Raw genomic sequence first — 21,667 nt, 5'->3', positions numbered from 1 at the left:
CCAGACTCCTTAAGGTCATATTGTAGCTGCCCTCAGATTGCCTCTCCAGCTTCACTTCCCAGCAGCCCCTTCCTGCACCCCCTACTCCTCTTCACACGCTGGTTGCTGCTGAAACACACCAAGCCCCCTCCCTCACTCCTGTTGTTTGCTAGCCCTGTTTTTCTACTTGGAAAACCCCTACCACTTGCAAGGCCTGGGGCAAGGATACAATAGAGGCACGTGGCCAATAGATGCTCCCTTCTCTTCGAACGCCCTTGCCATCCGGCATTTGAGAGGCTCACATATCCATGATCTACCCCTGTTCCACGGGAGGGGTGAATACTCTTGGTTGGCTGGACCTTGGAGGAAGGCCTACAGTGGCCCCAGAACCGGGTCCAGGCTGCTGGGGTAAGGGATCTGACCCTGGGTACCAAGAACATGGGGAGGGCATATATTCTGGTTGGGTGTGTGCCTTGGACGACACAGAGTCCTCGTGCCAGGGGAGGACAAGGTCAGAGGATCCAGAGGATGTCCAGATAGGGGGTTCTCTAGAGTGTGGAGATGGGGGGACTGGGCATAAAGATAGACCGCTCTTACTTAAACTTCAAATCAGACTCGCATGTCACTGCCTGCCCAGCCCGTGGCCTCTTCCCCCAAAGAACTGTGAGTTCCCGGAGGCCAGAGAAGATGATGCAGTCATGTTTATATCCCTCAAATTGAATGCTTACAGCAGGCACTTAAAAAATAATAACTGATTTTTTTGAATGAATGAAAAAAGCTAATTTAATTCATGAATTTTATCCTAACTGAGCAGGTTGTTTTAGGGAAACTGGCTGATAAGTCAGTAAACCAGTTGCCTTTGGGTCGCTGCCAACTCATGGTGACCCCTCGTGGGCTGAGGTAGGATTGTGTTCCATAGGGTTTTCAAAGGCTGATTTTTCAGAATTAGATTGCCAGGACTGTCTTTGGAGGCACCCCTGGGCAGACTCGAATCTCCAATCTGTTGGTTAGCAGCCAAGTGTGTTAACTGCACCACTCAGAGTTGATACCGTCAGGTTATTAATCCTGACTAAATTATTTTTATTTAAAGAAAAATGAGTTGTTTCTAACTGGTAAAATTGTCCCTAATGCCTAATGATGGCTAGTCATTATGATAATCCTGAGATCGTATTTTCTAGTGAATTACCGTTGTCATTGTCTAAAGGTCAGACCGAAAACTTTCTCATGATTGTAATGAGTCATGATTTCATGCAGATCGAAAGGGGTTATTTTTTAAAGAAAAGAAAAAAAAGAGAGAGAGAGGGTGTTTCTCTCTGAATTTGGGAAGACTCGATCTCATTACCTGTATGTCAAAGTATTTTTTTTCCATTTGGGTTCACCTGGGAAGAGGCGATAGTTTGCCACATCAGGAACTCCACAGCGAGGCTTCTTGATCACGTCTATGGTCAACTGGTCTAACTTCCCGGTGACTTTGAGGCCAAAGAATGCTTGCAGCTCCTTTATCTTCTTTACCATGGCATTGCCTCCTCTTGCAACCATCTCACCAATCTGGTGTCCTCCTTCCTTTGTGTAATACTTGTCAAGATATGCCTGAAACGAAAAAGCAGGCTGACATGTCTGTGGCATAGTCTCTGGGAAACACTCTTGCTTGGATAAGAGAGGGGACAATATTCCTGATATATTACAAATGGAATGCAGAGTATTGGATTAAATTGTGCTCCCTCCCCCCCCGCTCCTGGAAAAAAAATGTTGAAGTCCTAACCCCTGCACCAGTAAATGTGACCTTGTTTGGGGAAGTAGGGTTTTTTTTCCCCAGGTGTTATCAGTTAAATTAATGAGGTCCTACTTTTACTATAGTTAAAAAAAAAAAATGTTATCAGGTGGGACCAGTCCCTGGAGAAGGTCATTGTGCTTGGTAAAGTAGAGGGTCAATGAAAATGAAGAAGACCCTCAACAAGATGGATTGACACAGTGGCTGTAACAATGGGCTCAAGCGTAACAATGATCATGGGGATGGCGCAGGACTGGGCAGTGTTTTGTTTTGTTGTACACAGAGTCTTTACGAGTCAGAAACAACTCAACGGCACCTAACAACAGCTACAGTCAGGTGGGTCCTAATCCTATTCCCTGTGAGTGGTGTTTTATGAAAGAGAAGCATAGGTATGAAAACAGAGTCACACACAGGGGTAGACATTGTATGAAGATACATCTACAAGCAGCAAAGGAATGCCAAGGGCTGCTGGCAGCCACTAGAAGGTAGGAGAGGCACGGAACATGTCCTGTCTCAGAGCCCTCGGAGGGAACTGATAAGACTGATACTCTTGCCCGGACCTCTAACCTTCTGAACTGTGAGAAAATAAATTTCTGTTCTTTAAAGTCCCCCACTTTTTGGCATTTTGTTTTACCAGCTCTAGGAAACTAAGACAAGTATATTTTTGAAAAAATTAGGTATATCAGCATAGATAAAGCTTAGAATGGTATACTCCAAATTATTAGCAATGGTTATCTTTGGGTAGTGGAGATTTTAGATTACTTCAATTTTTTCTTTTGGCTCGTCTGCATTTTACAGTTCTATAATGAATGTGTAATTTTGCTTTAATATTTTGCCATCGAAGTTCTTTATCCAATTTACAAAACACAGACTATCCAGTTTCTCTGATAAACCTTACAGGGATCACATTTTCATCGTACATACAAGATCAGGATTTTAAATTCTCGGAGACATTATCTTCCAGCCCCTCATTCTATACTAAGCCAGAGAGTCAACCTATTTCCCACCTGAGGCTTTTAATCAATTCGGGTGCCTTCAGTACTTCAAGGGGTGGAGGTTGTTTCTATGGGGCAATTTTCCTAGGACAGGCTCTTTGCCCCTTGAAGCAAGTAAAATTAACCATACAATTTAAGATTTTTGTAAAGGCTTAAAACCCCTAATATATTGTTCAAGGAACCCTGGTGGCACAGTGGTTAAGAGCTCAGCCGCTAACCAACACGTGGGCAATTTGAATCCACCAGCTGCATCCTGGAAACCCTATGGGGCAGTTCTATTCTGCTCTATAGAGTCGCTATGAGTTGACAGGACCGCAACGCGTTTGGTTTGGTTATATTGTTCAAAATACTTTTCTGTGGCTCAGGGCTCGATTAGGGAGAGGCAAATGAAGCAGGGCTGTGCAAGTGAAGGGTCGGAGCCTGGCTTTGAGCCGAAACTTCACCTGCTTATTTCAGGAAAATAAGTGCGGCTACAGATTTATGTACATTTTATCATACATATAAAAAAGTTTATGTTTACATATTATGTATGTTATTTATGATATATAAATCATGTATTATTTATTTACATATTACCTATTAACCAAACATTTATATATTATATGAATCATGTATATTATTTATTTACGTATTCTATATTCATATCTTTATATATAAATAATAAAAAAAGTAGAAGCAGACTTAATATTAACAATAGAGGATTTGGTAGATGTTATATATCCATGTGAGGTAATACTAGGTCTCTACTATGGTCACCTTTTTGAAAAATACTTAATGACATGGAATAATGCTCTCAATACAATGGCAATATACTGAGAAAGGCAGAAATCATTATACAGATTATAATCACAATTTCATAAATAAACCAAACCAAGTATTTATACACATATACATATGTGTCTGTATATAAATTTACATGGATATATGTGTATATACATATGTATACATATACATAGGAAACCCTGGTGGCATAGTGGTTTAGAGCTTGGCTGTTAACCAAAAGGTCGGCAGTTCGAATCCACCAGGCGCTCCTTGGAAACTCTATGGGGCAGTTCTACTCTGTCCTGTACGGTCGCTATGAATCGGAATTGACTTGACAGCAACAGGTTTGGTTTTTTTTTTTTTTTTTAGTTATGGATGCATTACAGAGTAAAACCACTCCGTTCGGTTTTCTTGGCTGTAATCTTTATGGAAGCAGATCACCAGACCTTCCTTCCGAGGTGCCACTGGGTATATTCGAACCACCAACCTTTCGGTTAGGAGTAGAGTGCAAACCGTTTCGGTCACCCAGGGACCTCCTATTCTTTCCTCTATCCCAAAGTTTTCTGCAGTGAAAGTGGACTGTCATTGTTGAGGAAAAATAAAACGGAGTAAGAATCACTTGCTTGGAGAGGATGCCCCATTTCCTCCCTGGCCTGCACTTGAGAGGAGCTTACACCTTCCTGGCGGTAAAAACGCATTGCTGTCGAGTCGATTCCGACTCATAGCAACCCTATAGGACAGAGTAGAACTGCCCCACAGGGTTTCCAGGGAGGGGCTGGTGGATTTGAACTGCTGACCTTTTGATCAGCTGCCAAGCTCTTAACCACTGCACCACCAGGGCTCCTTCCTGGTGGCGGTTCCTGGTAAAAGATCCTAGGTGAGATGAAAACCCAAGAGGAGGAAAAGGGAGAGGCGACACAGAAGGCCCTGACCCTGAATCCTGAGTGAGGTGTCTCTGAAGCAAAAGTGTTTGTCTCTGTTTCCCTCTCTGATTGGGCAACCTTAAGTAATCATGTTAAGTTTCTGATCTTTTTTTGTATGATGACACTGATTCTATAAGTCATTCCTGTGTGCTCAGGTTGATGCTGTGACAATGTGATGCGCATGGCCGTGCCTGGACCCTGCTCCTCAGAGCTGTGCTCTGTAAGTAAGACTAGATGTTTCAGATTTTCTGAGACAGTTTTTTTTTTCATTTAGGTTTATTTAAGCATAATTATTGATCTTTTTTTAAATTGGGATAATGCTAAAATTATATATTAACTTAAGGGGAATTGATGATTTAATTGATGATGGTGGGTTTTTCTAGCCAAGAATATGGATGCTTTTCTATTTGATTTTAATTTTTGGCTATTATAAATAAAGCTACTATAACAATTCTTGTATATGCTTTTGGTGGGCATATGTTTTCTTTTCTCCTGGATATAAACCAAGAGTGAAGTTCCTGGGCTGTAGTTTGGTGTGTGTTTCTGAGACAGTTTTGACTTCAAGTATTTTGTTCTTTTGTTAGGTTATGTGCTATACTCTATATTCTGATTTTGGTTTCACAAATTAAGGCCATGTAAGGAAAGATGCTCATGATATGTTCAGTGTAAAACATGTTTGCAACTAGTATTGCAATATAAACTGTGTTAGTGAACCAAAGTGTTTGTGTATGGTTACAAACACGTAGATATATAGTCATGAACCAGTATAAGGGTGAAGTGAGTGAGGAAGTACCAGAAACTCAGTGATTAAGACAAATAATATTTTAATGCAATATTAAAAAAAATCAAAATTTATGCAAAAAATCCACGATAAACAAAATATCAAACTTTTAAATAAAGACAGGCTCTGACCCTGCCTCACTTGCCTCACTCTAACCCTGGCCTTGAGTCGTAGGAAGTTGATTCGAAAGACATAGACATTGAAAGCCCTGTGGAGCTCAGTTCTACTCTAGCACACCTGAGGTTGCCATGAGTCAGCCAGCTTGATGGCAACTGATTGGTTGGTTGGTAGACAACATGTTACCATTAAATAAATAAACTAAACACCTGCTTATTCTTTCAAGTGTAGATTATAGTGTCCCTCAGTGTTGGAGGGAGAAGTGTACAGTATTTGGAAACATTGTCTGGTTTTTCCAGGCACAAGAAGTCATTTGTTCTCTCTTAGTGAATGATCTAGAAAGAAGAGAGTTGTACTTGACCTGACCCAGGCTCCCAGATAATCAGCTGGCCCTGGCCTATCTCTGGAACTCATCGAGTACCCCTCTTCCTTCAGTCTCTTAACTCTAGCCACACTCCAAGCTCCTTCCCACTCAAGGCCATTGCACTTGCTTTTTCCTCTGTCTGGATTGTCCTGTCCCTAGACCTTACACGACTGGCTCTTTCATATAGTTCAGGTTCCTCTCAGATGTCACTTCTTCAGAGAGGCCTCTCTGGCCTAACCAAAAAAAACCCAGCACTGTCGAATTGATTCCAACTCATAGTGACCCTATAGAACAGAGTAGAACTGCCCCATAGAGTTTCCAAGGAGCACCTGGCAGATTCGAACTGCCAACCCTTTGGTTAGCAGCCATAGCACTTAACCACTACACTACCAGGGTTTCCTCTCTCTGGACTACTCAGCTGAAAATGTCCCTCACTGTCCCAATCACTCTCTATTATTTTGATTAATTTTTTTTCAGTGTCACTGGTCACTTCCTGAAGTGATCGTGTCTACTTATTGATTGGCTTGTCGATCTCTTCCTCATCCCCATGTAAGCACCAGGAGAACAGAGGCTTTGATTGTTCACTGATGTTTTTCCACTACTTGGAAGGGACCCTGGTTCACAGCACACAGTAGGCATGCTGTTGAATGAGTCAACTGAAGCTGCCTATTTTTCATGTCGCTTTCGTTTGTTATTTTGTAAGACTGAGAAATTTGTTATGTATTTCAATAAACTGTAAGGTGGGACATTGATCCTTTCTAGTCACTGGAATCAATGTCAGAGGTATGACCAGATCATTCCAACCTCCTAAAGACTGTTGAGTCCCTGCCTGGAGCTGATGATCAGATCTGCTGGAGGCAGGAGTAGGTGATGTTTGCCAGGTGAAAAGCTTCCTTGCTCCTTGATTTAAGGTCTTTCTGAGAGTGTGTCATAAGGCAGACCAGGGAGTGCTGATTTATTTTGGAGAGGAAGAGATAAGGAATCACTAAAGGTCTCCAACGTACCGAGGCTGCCTCATTCTTCCCAAACACCCCTAGCAAGGATAGGTTCTGGCCTTATTCCTATACAGACTGGTCAGGGGTTGGCTAATATTTGCCTGTCAAGGGTCGGATAGTTAATATTTTCAGCTTAGCAGGCCATACACTAGCTGGAAAGCAGCCATAGACAATATGTAAATGAATGAGCGTGGCTGAGTTTGGACAAAGGACCGTGTTGGCTGACTAGACAAGAATCAGGGTCTCTGGCCACCTCAGATCTATTCTGACTTCAGCCTGGCCTTCTGGTGACGACACAAAACCTCTATAGTTCCTGGGTCACTGAGTGGCATGAGGCTGGGTGGGGGCAAGATACATGTGGGACTAAGAGCCCACATCTAGGTGGCACCAATAAATTACAATCTGAAATTGAATCTAGTATTCTGAGTTATTATGAATTTAGCTCATCTAAAAGTAGGCTCAAGTCAAAGGAAGTTCAATTCAACAGGCCTGTACTGAGCATTCACTGTGCTGGTTATATGCAGGGCTGATATTCAAAATGGCTAGCAGCTGGTGTGATGGGCAACTGACCCATTAGAATGGGCAAGTGCTGTCCACAATCTGCGGGGACATGTGGGTGCGAACTGTAAAACCAGCTCTGAGTGTGACTACTGGACCTGTACACAGGTGTAGTCTGGCAGGTGGGAACGCAACCTTGAGGTCAAGTTGGTAATCACAGACTCTTGGCAGATGGGGCCCTAGAGCAAAAACATCTCAGCCACACGCCTTTCACTAGTGTTGGAAATTCCAAGACTAGAGACCCGACCTTTAGGTTAAAGATCTCCATCTTCCACTCACATGCAAAAACACTTTTGAGTCACTTAGTCTTTGCAAAAATTCTATTAATTTTTTGTATTGGATCCTTTCCAACAGTCAACAGGGGAGAGATTTTAAATGGAAAAAGCAGAAAATGTAAGCAAAGAAGATAGTTCAGGAATATGCTTTAGAAAGGAAAGCCTAAAATGAGAAGTGGTTAGGCACCCAGGAAAAACTTGGTCTACCTTAAATTTTAAACAAGTTTATCATGAATCCAAGAGTCATTAAAAAAAAATGTAAACCCTGGAAATCTTTTTGTTGTGAACTGCTAGGAAGTGTAGCACTAAATTTACCACCCCCATCTGCTATGCAAATCTTACATTGTATTTTTCTACCCTTATTTTTCTTCCTCCATGATTCCTCAAATACTTCTTTTAAAATTTTTTTGTATTGCATGTATTTTTGTAAGCCATTTCAAACTTGAAAGGGACAAGATACCTAGATAGACATTTATTCTTTCATTTACTCAGTCATGCAACATGTGTTCACTGGACATCTAATATGCACCAGATGCCGGTCTTAGATGCCATCTATTAGTACATGGAGATAGTATCTATTAGACTTCAGTGGACTTACAAGATGACTCAGAAAGAGTAACTGATTTTTACTTATTTCCTGTTTTAGCTTTTCCTGGACGGGGGAGGAAGACGGAATTGTGCAAAGATTTACAAACCTGAGCAAGTTGGTAGTTGTTCCTTGAGGTCCTGGAGGTGGCTGCAAATAGGGAGGGGGCTGCAGTGGAAAACTTCAAAGTAGTGATGAAGAGGACAGCAAGACCAGATGCGGGGAGCACCTTCATCTCTTCCCGGTAGCTGAGTAATTATATCAGCCTGGGGGACGGCAGACAGAGCACGTTTGCACTTCGACCTTGAGCTGCTTTTATAGAGTGAAACATGTCTGAGCCCTCAGAGCAAGGATGATTCATGTCTCAAATGGTAATTACACAGCTTATTTCTCTCCCTGATGACGGGGTAACTTAACGGTACACAGGAGTCAGGGAAAGCTTCATTCTTCATGATTTATCAAGTCACAAAGAAGAAAATAAGTCAGTTTTAAAGTTAATGAAGTTTATCAGCTACTTACACAAACTAGTGCTCAACGAGATTAATTTGAGCCCAACTCAACTGGAGCATTTGATTAGTCTTAATTTGGGGGCCTTTTCACATTCTGATTGCAGAAGAGGCGAATGATTAGAATAGAAATTAATTTGGTCTCTCAATAATCCTGGGCTCCCGCACACATTCAACCCAATCGCCTATATCTTCTGCATCCTCTTCGACATTTCTTGGTAACGAAGGCTGTTTATAATGATGGTTCTGAGACACGTAAGATCCTGAATCATCATGGAAACCTTACATTACAATGTGCTGACTTAGGCGGAAAGTGAACTGATACCGGTGAGGAAGATTTTGAATGAATTAATACAAGATTTCCTTAGTTAACCAAAACATTATCCAGAATTCCCCCTTCCCTGACCACTTCGGTTCACAGGGGTCATATTTTTTTTTTTCCTGGTTCCAATTAAGATGGATTTGGATCTAGAGATAGCGTAGAGAAATGGCCTTGGGTAGTGGGAAAAGCACTTTGGAGTCGGACAAAGTGAGGTCAAGTTTTGGTTGAGATACTTCCGAGCTGTGTGACTTAGGGTAAGCTATTTAACCCCTGTGAACATCAGTTTCGTTATCTGCAGATGACTGACAACATGCTAGTGGACCGTAAGCACCGCAGTGGTAGAGGGGTGGTACAGCATACAGCTTGATGTCTGCTGACACCACCTTGGCGTCCATTAGACTTGAGTTCAAATCTTGGTTCTGACACCTGTTCGTATATATGACTTTGGGCAGGTTCCTTAACCTCTCTAAGCTATGATGCTTTCACCTGTAAAATATGGGAAAAGATACCTACTTTGTAGGATTGTTGTAAAGAAGTAAATCAGGTCATAACAAAGCCTTTGGTAGAGTGGTCAGTAGACATTAGTTCTTACAAAATAATGTCTGGTTTGTCTTTTAATTTTGGTGTCAGGCACCTGGTAGGCTTTTAGCAAATGTTTTTTGAAAGTGAATGGATGACTAGATCAATGCTTCTCAAAAGTATGGTCCTAGACCAGCAGCATCACTATTACCTGGAACTTGTTAGAAATGCAAATTCTTGGATCCCACCTCAGATGGACTGACTCAGAACCTCTGGGACTGGGGCCCAGGAGTCTATGTTTTAACAAGCCCTCCAGGTAATTCTGATGTACGTTAAAGTTGGAAAACCACTGGATTTGTTGAATAAATAGCATTATGAAGCCTTGGATAAAAAAAAAAAAAAGTATGAAAATTGCCTGGAACATCCCAAGCGCAGAAGGTATTCAACACCACCCTTGCCATTGAAGGCAGTGTTTTTCAGTGGTGACACACTTGGTATTTGAAAGTCATGTGTGAGGTCTGTTGCAAATAATTTATTATTAATAATTGTTAAACTATTAAGGTTTGTGCATGAGTTACCTCTGCATTTAGACTTGATTCAAGGTTATTCACATAGTGATGTTTCTGATATACTTTCCTGCATGAGGAGACAGGATGAAGTTACAGCTGGTACGTATCTTCTGTATCCTAATGAATTACCCCGGGTACTCAGTGGGCATTTGTTACATGTGTGAGCATCATCTCTGCCATGTAATATGTGACACACAGAACATGTGTCTCAGAAGTAAAAAGAAAGAATACTACAGATCCGGTAGAATCTTTTAAATTAACTGAGTTGTGAGCACCTTTAAGAATGTGTGATACAAAAATCACTTAATCAAGTTCATTTAATGAATGAATGAATAAATAAATAAATGTGTAAACATACTCATTGCCACTTTTTGGTCTGAGGAGAGGAAAAGAATATGACAATAATCTTTCAAAATTTGCTTTTATATGCCCTCCTGTTCTGTGCTACCCTACTGCCACCCTTTCATAGCAGCTGCCAAGAATGAAGAACAAGGACTGATGTATTGGAACTTCTCTTTAATTGGTCACCTTGTTCCCCTGTTTTCTCCCCAAACCACTCTTCCAATTCATCATGGTGACCCCAAGACAAAGGCAGGTGGAAGATGAGTGTTGGAATAGAAGGAACGACCAGTGCCAGTAGATAGAAAATGTTCTCATCTCAAGGGTATGCTAAATTCTGTTTTTGGAAATACACTGAAGTCAATAACCGTCTATAAGGTGTGATCTAGATACTTTTAGAAAGTTCCAGTATCCACTCTTCTCATGCATAAATGCAATCAATTTCAATGTTTCCAAGTGTAAGACAATAGTTGTTGTCTAAGAACCCTAAGAGGGAATAGCAATTCATGTTCTTGTAAATCATTTATACATTACTTGGAATAGATTTTACCTCAAGGCCAGTGCTAGGCAAAACCCTTGGTCCTTCCAAAGAATGAAAGACCTAAGCTGGTCATTTTTCCCTAGGCTTTTCCTTTTCTTTATTATTTTCTCTTCACAGGGGAGCAAAAGATTCTATCATCTTTTTATCAAACCTAAATTTAAATATGAATCATTCCAACCTAAAAAGATCATATCAACGCAAGTCAACAACTAAAAGGAAATGAAATGAGAAATCCTATCACAGAGAAATATGGAAACCATAGTGTCTGTAGAGAAATTGGAATATAAAAATAATATACTTGAGACAAGAGGTTGGAAGCCCCTGGGGAGGAAGGATCCTTTGGAGATCAGATTTCCTAGAAATATTAAGCAGAACCCAGGGTTTCTGACTAATACAAGAGGGTAAGAGTTTTGAATTATTGGATCAGGTTTACTACAGAGAACTTCTCCTTGTTAGATCCCAGCTGAGATCAAGTCCATGAGAGTTTTAGGTTTCTGAGATGATACCTGCCATTAATGTGAGGCATTGATGAATGAATAATTGTTAAATAAATGACTAGTTGTATTACTTGAAAAAAGAGAAGAGGGGGCAGGTTTTGTAGTTAGGCAGATGTAATCAAATACTGACTTGGTTCACTTTCTAGATGTGCTACCGGTCAATGTTCTTAGTTTCAAGCTACAGAAACCAGCTCTGGCTAATTTAAGGGAAAAAACACATTTCTTAGAAGGCTATCAGGTAGCTAAGAGAACTTCCAGGAAGACTGAAGAATCAAGTTAGAAGAAACAGCAAGAAAAAGAACTGTAGAAACCAAAGCAAAGGAATGACCTGTTGCTGGAACCCTTGTCTCTTAACACTTGACCACACTCCAGATACTGAAGAACAGAGTTGGAGGACTGATACTACCTGACTTCAAGACTTACTACTATAAAGCTACAGTGTGCTACTAGAGAAGGAGTAGACAAATAGATCAGTAGAACAGAAAAGAGAGCCCGGAAATAGACCTGCATAAATATAGTCAACTGATCTTTGACAAGGAAATTCACTGGAGAAAGGGTGGTCTTTTCAACACATGGTGCTGGAACAATAGGATATCCACATGCAAAAAAATGAATCTAGACTCAGAGCTTACATCTTTCACAAAAAATTAACTCACAATACATCATTGACCTAAATTTAAGACACCAAACTATAAATCTTCTAGAAGGCAACGTTGGAGAAAATCTGAGTGACATTGGGTTTGATGATGACTTTTAACATACAGGCCCAAATCACAATCTATGAAAGAAAATTTTGAAAAGTTAGATTTAATTACAATTAAAAACTTCTGCTCTGGGACACACACCGTTAAAAGGATGAAAAGAGAAGCCACAGACTGGGAGAAAATATTTGCGAAACACATATCTGATAAAGGACTTGTATCCAAAATATATAGTTGTTGAATAAATGAATGCATGAATGATTGAGTGATTGAATCATTAAAGCTAGGGAATAAGTGAAACAAGATTACTCTTAGACAATGGTGAATCTGGGAAGCATTTCATAACATGGATCAACCTGGAGGGCATTATGCTGAGTGAAATAAGTCAATCACAAAAGGACAAATATTGTATGAGACCACTACTGTAAAAACTCACGAAAAGGTTTACACACAAAAAGAAACAATCTTTGATGGTTATGAGGGAGGAGAGGGGTGGGAATGGAAAAACACTAAATAGACAATAGATTAGTGGCAACTTTGGTGAAGGGTAAGGCAGTACACAATACTGGGGAAGCCAGCACAACTCATACAAGGCAGGGTCATGGAAGCTCCATAGACACATCCAAATTCCCTGAGGAACCGAATTGCTGGGCTGAGGGCTGTGAGGACTGTGGCCTCAGGGAACATCTAGCTCAACTGCCATAACATAGTTTATAAAGAAAATGTTTTACACTGTGCTTTGGTGAGTAGTGTCTGAGGTCTTAAAAGCCTATGAACAGCCATCTAAGATACTCCACTGGCCTTCCCCTTTCGGGAGCAAGGGAGAATGAAGAAAACCAAAGATACAACGGAAAGATTAGTCCAAAGGACTAATGGACCACATCTACCAAGGCCTACACCAGACCTAGTCCAGTACAACTAGATGGTGCCTGACTACCACCACCGACTGCTCTGATAGGGATCACAATAGACAGTCCTGGATAGAGCTGGAGAAAAATGTAGAACAAAATTCTACGTCACAAAAAAAGACCAGACTTGCTGGCCTGGCAAAGACTGGAGAAACCCCGAGAGTATGGCCCCTGGACACTCTTTTAGCTCGGTAATGATATCACTCCCGAGGTTCACTCTTCAGTCAAAGATTAGACAGGCTCATAAAACAAAAAGAGACTAAACGGGCACACCAGCCCAGAGGCAAGGACTAGAAGGCGGGAGGGAACAGGAAAACTGGTAATAGGGAACCCAAGGTTGAGAAGGGAGGGTGTTGACATGTCGTGGGTTTGTTAACCAATGTCATACAACAATATGTGTACTGTTTAATGAGAAACTAGTTTGTTCTGTAAACCTTCATTTAAAGTACAATAAAAAAAATAAGAAAAAAAATAAAGTGGGCAAGACTAAGCAATAGTGTTTAGGAATGCACACTTGAATGATTAAAAAAAAAGGGATAAGTTTTAACTTAACCCATATAGTGGATCAAACAAAGATGTGTAGTCACCTTAAGGAGTCATATCCATTATTTTACCCTTATTATGCTAGGCATTGAGCCAAGCACCATAGTCACATTTTCATAATAACCTTATGACAACTCATTTTCAAGTGAAAAGCTTGAAATCAGGATGGTTAAATAATTTGTTGAAGTTTACAACGATACTAAGCAGTGGCTCCAAAGTTTTAACCCAGTCTGTTAGACCTCAAAGACTGTGTTCTTAACAGTTGCAAGAAGCAAAATCAGTGCCTATGCCAGGCAGTATGGGGGAAAGTAACGTCTAGTTCACTGGGAGGTAAATCCCTTGGCTGATTCCAGGCTCCCTAGCAGTTCTCTAATACTTTGACTTACATGTATCTTGCCTGCAGAGAAGTTAGGCTAACCAGACTGCCCAAGCTCCCTGACTGATGTTTCTCTTGCAAGTGATTCAATAGTCACTCTGGTTTTTATGTTTCAGTCTCTGGTAAATTTAGCTTTCATAAATGATTAAATTTCTGGACTTCCAACTTGGACAACTAATTACAACTTAGTAAATTTTACAAGTGAAGAATGCCTCCAGGTAGCCTTGTATCCCGTGACCCAACCAAACTTCTCTAGTAAATATACCACACTTTGAATGCTTGATTTCTAAGATGTTCATTTATTTAACTTGTAAATCATATCATACTCTATTTTGTGATGGTATTATTATTTTTAAAATCTTTGTAAATTTTAGATAAGAAAAAAGAATGTCATTAATTGACATTCTGAATTTGTAGGTGGAAAAATTCTAGAATTAGATAGAATTAAAAAAAAATAAAAAGTATATTTGAAATCAAAGACTACCTTCAGAATTCTGTACATAAAATGAGCAAATATTGTTACCTCAGAGAGGGCCTAACAAGCTTTTGTCCACAGCCTGCCTGTTGTTTTGTCCTCTCCAAGAACAGGAAGAGAAAGAAAGAAAGTGTGAGAGAGAGACAGAGAAAGAGAGAGGAGATGTCATAAAGCACCTGTTTTTAAGAAATTAAAGGTTTTGTAAGTACAAGGCCATTTGTGATAGGACCAAGAGATGGGGCAGAGACCATCTGTTGGAAGACATCTCTTACCCACAGTTCTGATGACTGAAATAGGAAGGGAGGGGTCAGGAGTCATGTGCTGGGCCAACCATGACCAAAGGTCAAAGCCAGGAGAGCAAGTTCTAGCCCAAGATGTGGATCCAGGGTCAGGACAGAAACGAGGCTGCAGGGCACAGAGCTGCCAAACGGCTGCTGACAAAGCAAAGAAGACAGAGAACAGGCAGCAGAAACAGCATGGAGCAATTCTGGAGCAGCCACAGTCACACCAAAGGCTTTTGAGGGCTTGCTGGGTTTATTTAAAGGGCCTGGAGGGGAGTGGACTGGGCAACGTCATGGCAGCCTTACCTGCCAGGCTACGGCATCTAGATATTAATACCTTGTGATGGGAAACCACTGGAGGTTTCTTCCCTGGGAATGACGTGATTGGGTTTGCATTTAAAGAAGGACTGCTCTGAAAGGAGTGTGGAACTCACACTGGAGGGAGTCAGGTTGGATTCAAGGAGGTGATTGAGAGGTGCACTCAGAGGACTAACAGTTATATTTATCTTATATCATGAACTGCCAGAAAAAACCATGTTAAGTTAAGTAGCATTTTGTTTATCCTTGTAAAATCCAGGGCCTATAGTGCAATGATCATCAGCGTGAGCTTTTGAGGTCGGGTAGCAAATGTGTTAACAGCTGCCTGTACCGAGGGTGGGATGTCAAAAGTCCTATTAGAGCACATTCCACCTGAATCTCAGACTGCCCAATCGTTTAGTGAATCAATTTGCTAAATTATGACCTATTTCAGTACACGAATCAGCGATTTCTGGAAGTTGGTAGTTTGCCCAGCAGTTTTCTAGGAAAGTCTTCAATTTTTTCCTCCAGAGTTTTGTCTACACATAAAACTAATTTAACCATTTTGAAGGATCTACAATACCTTCAACATTTCCGCCTCTTTAACTTTCTTTTATACGTTCAAAAATGCTTATGGAGTGTCCTGTATGCATGCCAGCCACTATTCTGGGTGCAGGGGTATCTTAGGCTGGGTTCTGTAAAGGTGCAAAACCAGGGAAGTGTATACCCAAAACCAGACCCAGTGCCATCGAGTCGATTCTGACTCATAGTGAAGTGTGTGTGTGTGTGTATATATATATATATATACACAGTCAGATTTATTTCAAGGAAATGGCTAATGTGATTAAAGAGGCTGGCAAGTCCCAAGTCCCAGCATCAGGCTGGAGACTTCTCCTGACTCACGTGGTTGCAGGGGCTGAAAAACTGAAAATTGGCAGATCGGGTGGAAGGTTGATGGCTCATGTGGTTGTGGGAGCTGGCAAATCCCCCAATTTTCAGGTCAGGAGGCAGGCTGCTGGCTCACATCCCAAAAACCAGAAGTCAGAAAATGACAAATTGGATGCAGGATTGATAGAAAGTGAGTTTTGCCAGAATATCCATATATATTGGATGCAGGCCACACCCATAAGGAAACTCCCCTTACATCAGATCACAAAACAGAGGATAATTACATAATACTGAAAATCATGGCCTAGCCAGTTGGACACATAACATTAACCATCACAGTCCACCCCTTATCAATTTGGCACCTGTACACATCTCCTTAAATCATACATAATCTCTAAATAAAAACAATTATAAAGCCACACTCGTACCTAACTGGATAAAATTAACATCTGTACAACTGAAAACACAATAGACCAGTTTACATCTTATGTTTATAATAAGTAATGGGATCAGGAAGGGAAGAAAACAAAAATAATGTCTATATATATACACACGTACACTTATAACAAAACAAGGAAGAAATATGCATAACATTTACAGTTCTCATTTCTGCAACCGGTCACGTGGTCATAGCTAGCATTTAGCACTACCTTCTTCTACCCATTTCGTATTCCCTTTTCCCTCAGCAAGCACCTCAGCTGGTTGTGGTTCTTTAACTGGTAGGGTGACCCAAACTTTCATTCCTGAAGCCATTAGCATTCATGTCAGAATTGGGTTGCTATAGTTTTCCATTGACTTTAATCACAAGGCATGGCAGTACTAAGAGACATCCCCCCCCCCAAAAAAAAGAAAAACCTGTTGCCGTCAAGTTGATTCTGACTCACAGAGACCCTATAGGAAAGAGTAGAACTGCCCTGTAGGGTTTCCAAAAAGTGGCTGGTGGATTTGAACTGCCAGCCTTTTGGTTAGTAGCCAAGTGCTTAACCACAGTACCACCAGGGCCCCACAAGAGATGCCCTAAGGGATCTTCTGTATTCCAGAATACTCTTCTTTATGTAATATTATTACATACTTCATTATGTAATACCAATCTCATTTTTCCTTGGTAATCAGCATCAATTACACTAGCCATTATGGTAACTCCCTTCTTTGCCTGTTGACTCAGAGGCATGAGGAGCCCAAAGTGGCCAGGCGGCATTCTTAACTTCCAGTTCAATGGAATCAGTGCTGTGTCTCCAGGTGGGGGCATTCTTCCCTTTGGAACTAAGATCTCTAGACCCACAGAGCACAGGGTCAGGGGGCAGGAAGCAAGAATTTTACAAATGGGTCACTGGGGGTAATAGTGAGTGGTTCCACTCCCATTTCTACCTCTTGATTCCTGGGCCCATTAATTCTGGCTGTCTTAGGCTGGATTCTCTAGAGAAGCAAAATCAGTAAATCGAATAAATATGTATATATGGAGAGATTTATATCAAGGAAATTTCTTACATGGTTGTAGAGGCTGTAACATCCCAAGCCCATGGGTCAGGAAAGAGTCTTATCCTGATTCATATAGCCACAGAGGCTGGTGAACCCAAGATTGGCAAGCCAGAGAGCAGGGCCGTTACTCACAGACTGTGAAGATGGATGAATCCCAAGATTGGCAGGCAAGACCTTAGAAACGCTGCTAGCTCAAGTACCAAGAACCTGAGGTCAGACAAATAGGAGCCAGCTGCAGGATCCAGAACGAGCAAAATCCCCAGAGCCCTGCCTGAACGTCTGCCACACACCCAAGGAAACTTTACTTCAACAGATTGGCTACTCACAGCATATCGCATCATGGGGGTGATCAAGTATCAGATCTCAACAGGGAATTGATCACAACATTATATGACTGCCAAAATACTGACAATCATGGTTCAGCCAAGTTGACACACAATCTTAACCATCACACTGGCTATGGGAGAAACAGCACCATACACTGGATGCTGGTTTAGAGCATATACAGACTCCTGGAGAACATTTCCTGTGTTAGTTGTCTAGTGCTGCTTTAATAGAAATACCACAAGTGGATGGCTTTAACAAAGAGAAGTTTATTTTCTCACAGTAAAATAGGCTAAAAGTCCAAGTTCAGGATGTCAGCTCCAGGTGAAGTTTTTCTCTCTCTGTTGACCTTCTCATCAATCTTCTCTCAGACTAGGAGCTTCTCTGCACAGGGACCCTGAGTCCAAAGGGCGCACTCTGCTCCTGGCACTGCTTTCTTCGTGGTATGAGGTCCCCTGTCTCTCTGCTTCCTTCTGTCTTTTATATCTCAAGAGGTTGCCTAAGACACCATCCAATCCTGTGGGTTGAGTCCTGCCTCACTAACACAACTGCTGCCTATCCTCCCTCATTAACATCATAGAGGAAGGATTTACAACATATAGGAAAAACACACAATACCGGGAATCGTGGCCTAACCCAATTGATACATGCATTTGGGGGGGGGACATAATTCAATCCATGACATGGCCCCAACCCCTGCAACGTATTGCCACCTAGCTGGTATCGTAACTGTGTCTTTAGAAGGCCATTCCATCATTCCACCAAGCCAGCTGCTCATGGATGATGGGGAACATGGTAAGACCAGTGAATTCCATACGCATGGGACTATGACCACATTTCATTTGCTGTGAAGTGAGCCGATTGATCTGAGGCAGTGTTGTGTGGGATACCATGACGGTAGATAAGGCATTCTGTGAGTCCGTGGATGATAGTTTTGGCAGAAGTGATACATGCAGGGAAAGCGAATCCGTATCTACAGTAAGTGTCTATTCCAGTAAGAAAAAAACACTGTCCTTTCTATGACGGAAGCTGTCCAATGTAATCAACCTGCCGTTAGATTGCTGGCTGATCACCCTGAGGAATGGTGCCACAGCAGGGACTCAGTGCTCACCATTGCTGTTGGTGGATTGGGCACTCAGGAGTGGCTGTAGCCAAGATGACTTGGTGAGTGGAAGTCTGTGTTGCTCAGCTCATGCATAACCTCCATCCCTGCCATCATGGCCACTTTCTTCACGAGCCCATTAGGCAATTACAGGAGCAGCTGGGGAAAAAGGATGGCTGGTTTCCACAGAACTTGTCAACCTAGCCAATTGATTGTTAAAATCCTCCTCTGCCAAGGTCTCCCTTTGGTGAGCATTCACATGAGACACAAATATCTTCACTTCTTTGGCCCATTCAGAGGCATCTATCCACATACCTCTTCCCCATATCTCCTTGTCACCAATTTTCCAATCATGTTCCTTCCAATTCCCTGACGATCCAGACAAACCATTGGCCACAGCCCATGAATCAGTTTACAATCACACATCTGGCCATTTCTCCTTCCAAGCAAAGTGGACAACCAGGTGCACTGCTCAATGTTCTGCCCATTGAGAGGAATCTCTTTCACCAGTGTCCTTCAGGAAGGCCCTAGGAAGGGGCTGTAGTGCTGCTGCCATACACATTTGAGTGTTACCTGCAGATTGCACAGAACCATCTGTAAACTGGAGCTCTGGTGGCACAGTGGTTGAGAGCTATAGCTGCTAACCAAACAGGTGGCAGTTCGAATCTGCCAGCTGATCCTTGGAAACCCTATGGGGGAGTTCTACTCTGTCCTACAGGGTGGCTATGAGTTGGAATCAACTGGAAGGCAATGGGAATCTGTAAACCAGGCACAAGTTTTCTCTGCCTCAGGCAACTGATTATAAGGAATTTCCCATGAGGCCATAGGTGCAGACTGGGAGAGGGAAGGTAATGTGACAGGAGTAAAGATCATGTGCATTTGGGCCACTTCCTCATGCAACTTACTTGTGCATTCAGGTCCTGCTCAAGCCTGATCTCACATATACCACTTCCATTTAATGATGGAGTGCTGCTGTGCACATCTGACTGTATGACTCTGTGGGTCAGACAACACCCAGTTCATGATGGGCAGCTCAGGCTGTATGGACCTGATAGCCCATGGTTAAGTGTTCAGTCTCTACTAAGGCTCAGTAACAAGTACAAAGCTATTTCTCAAAAGGAGAGTAGCTATATGCAGAGGATAGCAGGGCTTTGCTCCAAAATCCTAAAGCTTATCTGCTGATCATGGGATTTGTCAATCTTTGCAACCTGTGAACAAGAGCCCTGTTCTCTGACCTGCTGATCTTGCCAGCCCCTGTGGCTACAAGAATCAGAAGAAGCCTTGCCGTCTTGCCTGTCGATCTTGGGATTCGTCAATCTTCATAGCCTGTGAACAAGAGCCCTGCTCTCTGACCGGCAGATCTTGCCAGCCCCTGTGGCTATGTGAATCAGGAGAAGACTCTATCCTGATCCACGGACTTGGGACCTTCCAGCCTCTACAATCCCATGAAGCATTTCCTTGATATAAATCTCTCTGTGTATATTTATATGTTTTACTGGTTTTGCTTCTCTACAGAACCCAGCCTAAAACAGTCATCAGTGTAATTGACCAGTGTGACATCTTGTGGACGGGAAAGGGGATCAAGGTATCTGCAGGCTAAATTATGACATAGGGCTGGAAAGTTGATATACTTGAGGTAGGACAGTGAAGGTGTATTGCTGGCCTTGCCAGCTGAAGACAAACTGCTTTTGGTGGTCCTTCAGAACAGGTGTGGAGAAAAAGCAGTAGCCAGATCAACAGCTGCATACCCGGTACCAGGAAATATATTAATTTGCTACAGCAATGAAACCACATCTGGAACAACAGCTGCAATTGTAGTCACCACCTGGTTATGTCTATGATAATCCATTGTCATTCTCCAAGATCCATCTGTTTTTCACACAGGCCAAGTAGGCGAATTGAATGGGAATGTGGTGGGAATCAATACCACCACATCCTTCAAGTCCTTGATGGTGGCAGTAATCTCCACAATCCCTCCAGGAATGTGATATTACTTTTGGTTTGCTATTTTCCTAGGTAGGGGCAGTTCTAATGACTCCACTTGGTTTTTCCTACCGTAATAGCTCTTACCCTACATGTTGGGAATACATTGTGGGTATTCTGCAATTTGCTGAGTATATCTATTGCAATTATGCATTCTAAAGCTGAGGAAATCACTACAGGTTGGATTTGGGGACCCACTTGAAATAGACCTGAGCTAGAACTCCATTCATAACCTGACTTCCATACATCCCTACTCTGACTGGTGGGCTGCTGTGGCATTTTGGGTCTCCTGGAATTAGTGTCAGTTCAGAGCCAGTGTCCAGTAATCCCTGAAGAGTCTGATTATTTCCTTTCCCCCACTGAACAGTCACCCTCATAAAAGACCATGGATCCCTTTGGGGAAGGCTGGGAGAAAGATTAACAGTACAAATTTTTGGCAGTGTAGTGGAGTCCTTCCTCAAACAGATCTGACCTCCCCTCATTCAAGGCATTGTGGGTCTGTAAACTGGCTCAAGCCTGGGAATTGATTGAGGGGTAATTTGAGTTAGACTGGTGTTTACATGATCTAGAATTCTTCCACTTGTACAGATCAAGTATTTAGCAAATATGCCATCCACTTCATTCCTACAGACACTATGACTAAGTCTGTGCCATAAGTTTGTATGAGTCACACTATTCTGATTACTGCTTTGACTCTGCTGCCTATTACAGTAACCTTGCCCACCTTGTCTTGTCAGTTTAGTGTTTCCACTTGAACCATACCACCCCAGGATCTAATCAGCCCCATTGTAGTAGTTGTTGTTGTTAGGTGCTGCTGGATCAATTTCAATTCATAGTGACCCCATATGACACAGTAGAACTACCTTGACCCATAGGATTTTCTAGGCTGTAATCTTTACAGGAGCAGATTG

At 41.9% G+C, this 21,667-nt stretch overlaps 1 protein-coding gene across 1 annotated transcript in view; it reads right to left on the bottom strand.

Annotated features, from left to right (window-relative positions):
- MMP20 (matrix metallopeptidase 20) overlaps positions 1-8,341 on the bottom strand; it is a 52,030-nt gene extending 43,689 nt beyond the window's left edge. Inside the window, exons 1-2 of the mRNA XM_049890025.1 lie at positions 8,216-8,341; positions 1,322-1,569 (exon numbers count right to left, since the gene is read on the bottom strand). Of these exons, the coding sequence (XP_049745982.1) occupies positions 1,322-1,569; positions 8,216-8,341 (374 nt within the window). The remainder of the gene's footprint in view (positions 1-1,321; positions 1,570-8,215) is intronic.
- Positions 8,342-21,667: the final 13,326 nt, after the last annotated feature.

Source organism: Elephas maximus, chromosome 7 (assembly GCF_024166365.1).
Source record: "Elephas maximus indicus isolate mEleMax1 chromosome 7, mEleMax1 primary haplotype, whole genome shotgun sequence".
Taxonomy (NCBI): domain Eukaryota; kingdom Metazoa; phylum Chordata; class Mammalia; order Proboscidea; family Elephantidae; genus Elephas; species Elephas maximus.
Note: the sequence above shows the minus strand (reverse complement) of the source record. Positions and strands in the feature narration are given on the sequence as shown.